At 31.4% G+C, this 7,731-nt stretch overlaps 1 protein-coding gene across 1 annotated transcript; it reads right to left on the bottom strand.

The window, feature by feature from the left end:
- Positions 1–1,304: 1,304 nt before the first annotated feature.
- LOC145043434 (YbaK/aminoacyl-tRNA synthetase-associated domain-containing protein) lies at positions 1,305–6,298 on the bottom strand. Its single transcript, XM_078992083.1, has 12 exons — positions 6,143–6,298; positions 5,325–5,384; positions 5,031–5,084; positions 4,882–4,942; positions 4,196–4,272; positions 3,946–3,995; positions 3,768–3,850; positions 3,627–3,697; positions 3,426–3,564; positions 3,123–3,232; positions 2,922–3,017; positions 1,305–1,639 (listed from the first exon to the last, which is right to left on the bottom strand). The coding sequence occupies exons 1-12, from the start codon at positions 6,179–6,181 to the stop codon at positions 1,568–1,570; spliced, it is 912 nt and encodes a 303-aa protein (XP_078848209.1). The 5' UTR covers positions 6,182–6,298; the 3' UTR covers positions 1,305–1,567.
- Positions 6,299–7,731: the final 1,433 nt, after the last annotated feature.

Genomic DNA, 7,731 nt, shown 5'->3' with positions numbered 1-7,731 from the left:
ATAGATTTTCTAGGTTACTATGATATTAAGTTAGGTAAATATCATATAAATCATTAAGTTTTCAAGTTTTTATTTGAAAAAGCATTGTTTTATTCTTTTTTTTTTTTTTCAGAAAAACAATCAATCATATTTCTTACAGTTTTCATAAAAAAACAGATAAAAAAGTTCGAAAAATATCATTTTTTTTTTTAATTTCATTAAATCTCAAATTATGTTTCTTATCGCATCGAATATATGTAAGAATACATGTAAGAGACAGCTAAAACCCTAGTAAAACATCGCATCATCAAAAAAGGTATTAGGGGTTTATACATTCATCGGGTGTTGTTAATTCAACCAAATTGTGTTAGATTCTTTCAACAGTTGATCCCAGATTATACTTCGAATTTAATCAAAATCATTACATATCACTCAATGCTTTTGCTTAAAATGGCATATTAAGTCCAACAAGCAAAAAAGCTTGGGTGTTACAACTAGAGAATGGATGTGGAAAAGCTTCAACATCATACTTGTAGATGCTACAAAGAAACCCGTAATTACCAAATAAGGAAATTTAAATTTTATTATATGGACAATTTTCAAGATACAAACGGATGACAGAGAAATGGGATCTGAATGTTTGTGTTGAAGGACCAAAGGTGATTTTATTTCTCGTATTTACATTCAACATTTATTAAGTATAAAACTATCATTAAACACTCCATCCACACTTGATATGTGCAAGCTTTTGGGTGTAGCACGCTGCACGTATGACAAGGAGAAAAAAACAAAAATGACCTTGTTTCAGTGTTATTTGGTCCAAATTTTTGAAAAGCAATGTATTAAATTCTGGTGAAAAACTGCAATAATATGTATAAACGGTTTTTTTTTTTTTGGTACAAGAATAATTCCCAACTAATGAACCAACCCACCTTGGTGTGGTGGCCCAGAATCTAAACACGAGACCCATAAAATACGTGGCAAACTCTGTGGAGCCAGACATGTAAGGTTTGTAATTTTGGTTTGTTTCTCAAACTAGTTTCTCAACTCTGAATGAAGTAAAATACCAGTTTCGTCACACTCACACACTAATCTCAACTTCTCTAAACTAAAGCCATATTAATTAATAAAGGAAAAAACTTTTTGTAGTGTATTTGACATTCCTTGTTTGTATTGATGTTAACTGATGTGCAATAATGATGTAATGCCTCGTCATTAATAATATAATAATAATAATAATAATATTTATAAAAAAAAAAAAAAAAAAAAAAAAAAAAAAAAAAAAACATGCATCTAAGCAAACAAGGTACAAGACGTAGCAAATATTTGACAAACATTTTGTGCTCTCACATGACACAACAATTGCGGCGTCTCATGCTCAAAAACAAACCAACTGCAGTTGCGGTATCTGAAGTAAGAAATCCTCAAAAACGTATAAAGAAAAAAAATAATAATAATAAAAACCACCCATCAAAGCTTTAATGTTTCAAGAAAAGCAAAGAGATTGTGAGATTAGCAACCAATTTGACAAACAATTTGCATTTGCATATGATATAACAACCCTCCCTCCCTTCCCTTCACCTTTTGGCTATAATCGCTTTGCTGGGCAGCGGGTACCAGCAACAAAGCCTTCCGTGTAGGCTGTATTTTTAAACATCGTCTGAAACACCAAAGTCCAAACCAAATAATAACTATTTATTTATTTAACTAAGGGGTTAATTGCAAAAAATAAAATAGCAACATAATTTGATTTTCATAGCATCATCCTACACTAGTTTTTTTTTTCTTCTGATTACATCACAGCATTGTACCAAATTATATTTCCAAATACAAAATATATTGGGTAGATTCTAAAAGTCAGATAGATGCCTAGATGATTGATTATACAAGGTGGGGTCCAGTTTCTGCAACACTCTATTAGATTATTACAGACCAGCATTGTACTTTCATGAATCGAGTCTAGTATAACTATAACTATAACTAACTAACTAACTAACTAACTAACTATATATATATATATATATATATATATATATATATATAACTAACTAACTAACTAACTAACTATATATATATATATATATATATAACTAACTAACTAACTAACTATATATATATATATATATATATATATATATATATATATATATATATATATATATATATATATATATAAATGGGTGTTGAAACTAGGCTTTCCCTCCTTTTACATATTTTTATTCTACCATTTCATCATTTCTCTTAACATAATTTATATGGGTTTTAAAGAGAACGAACAAAGAAAGGAACATACACAAGAATACAATTGATCATCAAGTTTATGTAGCAACAGATAGCAGATTAATGTGACTCAATTTTTGACACATGCTGATTGATGTCAGGGGAAGAAAAACAACACTTGTTAAGTTACTTCTTATTGCATTAATAATGACAATGTTACACCTATTAATAACATGGCCAAGATTGAGTCTCTAGAAAGGAATCAATGGGACAAAACTGGCAATTTGTTGTCCCAACCAAACAAAAGACATGAATGCCCCCATCTCATATCATCAATATATATGTAGGTGATCTCAAGCTAAATGAGTAGAGTCGCGTTAATAATGTGAAGCAATTCATCATGAACAAGACTAGGATCAAAATGCCTAATTTTTTCATCAGCCTTGTACTACTCGTATGGACTAGCAATAGAGTTAAGTAGCATTTGGGTTTGGTATTTATGATGATTTCCTCCATTTTGTTAAATTTTTCATGAGCCTGAGCCTTTAAAGACACAATGCATCCAAGCTTAGGTGTAGAAGAAGATCCACTCTTAAAAGACTAAAAAAATCACCATTTCGATTAAGTTGCGTGTGTCTATGTATACTTGTCATGCAAAACTAAGTTGCTAGTGCTAGATAGACATGGACTGATAGAAGACAAGTAGAGAAAGAAACACTGACAGCTAGGTTTTTCAGCTCCAAGCTAAGATTCTTCTTTAGATGGCTGGATACCAGTTGTTCCCCATCCCCATGCTGCTTAATGTTTTGATCTTTCATCTGCATGAATTTTTTACATCTCAAGATAGATAGATAGATAGATAGAGTTAAAGAGTTTATTAGAGAGAGAGAGAGAGAGAGAGAGAGAGAGAATAGTAGTAGTACCTCAGAAAGAACAATGGCTGATGCTTTCTCTACTATCTCTTGAATAAACTTTTCAGGATCAGCAAAAGAGTTTGCCATTATCTCCTTCTTGGAAACCTTTGATGCTTTGGCTACATTATCAGCCACATAAAAAGATCAAAAGGTTAACAAAATCTAAAACTTTCCAGGATCAGCAATAACAAGCATCAATATATATATATATATATATATATATATATATATATATATATATATATATATATATATATATATATAACTTCTATTGAATAGTCAGTCAGTCACATCTAAGAATTGTAACAATACCAGTAGCAGAGACTGGCTTGCTGTCAATCTTCAAAGAAGCTGTTTTCTCCATAACATCTGTTATTATGCGTGAGGTGTTGTCAGATGGAACTAAAGCAGCTAAATCTGGAGGTTGATCCTTCCCTACACAAGGATTAGCCTAAAAACAACAATTACTTAGAATCAAATTATTAAGTAAGATAATAACCAATCTTTTCTTACCTCAAGATCAACATATGCAACCATTCTTCCTTCTGACTTGAGAAACTTTTCAAGATCCTGTATGTGAAGGGCTGCAACCAGAAACATCGTGACACTTATAAGCCTAAAATTTTTAAAAATGTGAAGCATCTTGACACTTACAGATGGTTGTATCGTTGGAGAGTGGATGGAAGAAGCAGCACTCCTGAGTTTTGAAACCTTGATCCAACAACAACGAAACATTCCTTCACAAATCATATTAACAAAACAACTGCTATCAGAATCCAGTATTTAACAAATATTTATGGTCTTATTACACTATTAAAACAACCCAACTCACTTAGCTGACTCATTCACAAGTGCAAATGGAGTAACACAGCCTAAAGGCACCTGGAAAAATATTACTCACCAATAAGTGTAACTAATCAATGTAAAAGATATTTGAGAAAAACGACAGATGGAAGGACCATAAATGAAGGCAGGTTTGTAAAATGTTAAGCTTCCTTTCCCTATATTTCTCTATGATTTAGTTATTTCTGCAATAAGTCAAAAAAAATCATCTATAGAGTAGTTAAAACGCATTTGGGAACCTGAAGTATTTCTACAACTGCTTCTTCAGGTGCCATTCTCACCCCTCCTTTTCCAAGCCCAAGCCTTTGAGATAGAACTGCTCAGCTTCAAAGCCACAATGAGTGTTATAAAAATCCAGAAAAAAAAAAAAATACAAAGTGTTATATTAATGACTTTTGCAATAATATAAAACTAAAAAAACTGTATCTCCCTCTATCCCTAAACTGTACTCATGTTATTCTTTTTGGTCCTTAATCTGAAATTCAAATTTTGTTTTATGAATATGCTTTCAAGACAGAAGGGTGCTTTGACTAGTGGTCAAAACTTATATTAACAGAACTAAATGCAAGAAATAGCAACATACTTTCATTTATTTGTGTATTATATTTATATTATAGCATCTTACTTTCATTTCATTGTATTATAAGATTCTACATCCATTTTTTCCTTATTAAGGCACTCTACTCTACTTTGAAAACTTTCTTACTAGGATATCGATGGCATTGCCATAACTTAGTAGACTTTTCAAATTACAATATGAAGAAATGAAAGTAGTTTGCTATACTAAACAAATCAATGGAAGAAGTAGTTGACTTGTTTCTTGTTGCATTAATTTTAACCAATATTAAGATGTGATGTGACAGAGGAAGTATGGTGTCCAAAACAACAAGGATAAGAAAGCAACCGAATGTCAGAGCAAACTAACCTTTTAGGTCTACTGTGGTATCAGCCAAGGCTGAAACAATATAAAGTCTGTGCTTCTTATCCTATATATACATATGCATTAATTAGATAGAACACAAAATGATACTATATCATATGGCAATCCAAAACCAAAATATTTGAATATAATACCTTTAGGAATAAGTTTTTACTCAATCCACCTTTGATATGTCCAACATACTTGGCCTTATAGAAAAGATAGACAAACAAAACAAAATAAAGAAAATTGCAATATTTTGTTACAGAGAACATGATTCTGATTTTGAAGTGCGTTTTGTAGGCAAAAATTGCAATATTTTGTCCTATCTACCCAGAAAATGCAAAAGACATTAATGCCCATTGAAAATGTCCCCAGAAAGCTTTGTCCAGTTCAGTTATGTCTCATGTAAAAAAACGCAGCCTTTGTATTGCATTAGATTTAGTTACCTGGGCTTCAACAGTCATCACTACAGGATGCTCATACTGCGAAAATTTTATCTGTTGAGCCTGATACAATACATACAATGGATGTGTTATTGCTTAAAGAATATAACAAGTGATAAGATCCACCAACAACCATACTTAAAACTAGTTACAAATGTTAAATAGTCAGATCATGATCACACTCAATGGGAAACAAAACCTAATTTATCAGGAGAAAACTTAATGCGAAAAAACTAATAATAATAATAGAGAAAGAAAATAATTTCATTGTCGTTGATGCACTTGCTTGGAAAGGGTGACAATTTTCTTCAACTTTGAATAAAATTCAATTGATTGACATGAGTTGAAATGGCTTAACTAGTCCTTGCATAACTTTTCTGAATATAATCCAGATGGTGGCGAAATTTGTTTCCTAGGGGGCAATTCAGGGAAAGATTATCACATGGAAAATGGATATAGGTCTTGTTACTAGCTCACGCCCAATAGTAGTCGATCTCTAATACTAGCTACGAAGTTTTGAGGTTGTAAATGAGTAAGCGAAGCTCTCACTCACGAGACTCGAACAAAAACACACTAATGAATCATAATATAAAGTGCAAACATATACGACCATGAAGATAGAACCTTAAGTTGTTTGATCTTGGACAACTTTTTTGGCAAATTAATAATGGCTGTTGCTTTTTCATTGCTTCAACGTGGGATTTTAAACCCAAATTTATTCGAAACTTTATCAATCGATAGTAAAATTAGAATTGGACGACGAAGTTGATGAATCCAGAAGATTACGCATTTTGTTAGAAATGCCAGAAGAAAAATCGAACCTGTAAGCGTTCAAGAAGTTGCCCTTTCGAAAAACCCATCTCTCCGAATTTTGTAGACGCCGCAACCCCAGGGAGAGACTGAAATGCAACAACCTGTAATACTCGCTTTGCTTGACCCAAAAACTTGGAAAATGTAGGTTTGGGTGGTAACTCATAAAACCCTAATCCTAAACTATATTTGTTATTTGCATCCGTATTTTTTTAATTAGTTTTTAGCAATACCAATTTTTTTCTAGGTATATAACAATTTGTGATTTAAAGTGTTGTATTTTATAATTTTATAATGTATAAATTATTGTGTATGGCAAAAAAAACTATTGTGTACGAATCACTTCCCAAATAAAAATCAATAAGGTGTTGTTTGGTTCGCAGAATGTTGCTGAAGGAATTGGAAAATGAATCTGTCATGAATTTAAATTCAATTTCATATATTGTTTGGTTGGCTGGAAATGGAATTAGAATTAATTTTAGATTCTGTTTAGTTTGCGGGAAATGGAATTGAAATTCATGTAAAATGACAGAATTGCCCTTTTATCTATTTTGCTTAATTTTACTTTGTTTTTAGGTTATATGTAAACATGTATTATATAAATTATTGAAATAGTAAAATTTTAATTTATTGATTGAACATTCATGCAAACATATTATGAAAATCATGTTAATAAACATCATAAGTTAAAGTCATTCCACTTTATATCATAATAACGTTACCAAAAAGCATATCAATATTTCGATACATCCCTATCGAAGATACCAAAAACTTACAAATCCAAAATACCAAGCAACATCAAAATAAACATCATTAACAAGAGGAGTACAACAATGTGCAAAACCACGTTCCACCATTTCAAAATCAATGAATTTTGTCTTTGTCTACGATTATATGTTGTTAAACTAGGGAGGGATATTTTCCTGTGCATACAAATTCAGATCATAATTCAGAGTGTACACAACACCATTTAATTTTAACAGTTGCTGAAGTTAAAAGAAAAAAAAAAGATGAACAATTTGATTCTCAAATTTAATTTGATTTTCACATTTGAATCAACAGAAAACATTTGAATCAACAAAAAAACAGATCATATTCTATTGTCTACGATATTAGTGATAAAACTAAAAAGGAACAAACTTGATTTTCACTAAAATCGATTTTCTGGAAATCGAAAAGAGAAGTTCGGTGTAAAACAACAGAAAACAAAAAACAATTGGATACATGTTTCAAAAAATTGCTCTTCACTGAATAAAAATAGATAATCGATTTTCCTATAATCAGCTTTTCAATACAACAAACAATGGGTAGAATCAAGATTACGAGGGGGAGAGAGAGCGCGCCAGAGAGTGACAGCGAGAGAAATCACGATTAGGAGTTGTATCGATACACATACCTGGCGAAGAGATGGAGAACGAGTTGCGTTTGATGAAGCCTGCAATTCGATTTTGATGAAAAAATGAAGAAGACGAGCACATTGTGATGTTGGCTGTGATGAGGTTGAGTCCGATTTTGAGGAAGACGTTGTGATAGGGTTTTTGTTTTTAGAAGGGTTTTGTTAAAATAAAAGGGGTATAATTGTAAAATTTCACTTTCCTAG

Source organism: Lactuca saligna, chromosome 4 (genome assembly GCF_052625555.1).
Source record: "Lactuca saligna cultivar CGN05327 chromosome 4, ASM5262555v1, whole genome shotgun sequence".
NCBI lineage: Eukaryota > Viridiplantae > Streptophyta > Magnoliopsida > Asterales > Asteraceae > Lactuca > Lactuca saligna.
The sequence above is the reverse complement of the archived record's forward strand: the minus strand, read 5'-3'. Positions and strand labels throughout refer to the sequence as shown.

Bases quoted from the DNA above. Each gene is read 5' to 3' on its own strand.
- LOC145043434 (XM_078992083.1), bottom strand. From the start codon at position 6,181: ATGGGTTTTTCGAAAGGGCAACTTCTTGAACGCTTACAG. The intron at 5,385-6,142 runs GTTCGATTTTTC...GTATTGTATCAG, and splicing joins AACTTCTTGAACGCTTACAG to GCTCAACAGATAAAATTTTC. The intron at 4,273-4,881 runs GTTAGTTTGCTC...GAAGCTGAGCAG, and splicing joins TACCACAGTAGACCTAAAAG to TTCTATCTCAAAGGCTTGGG.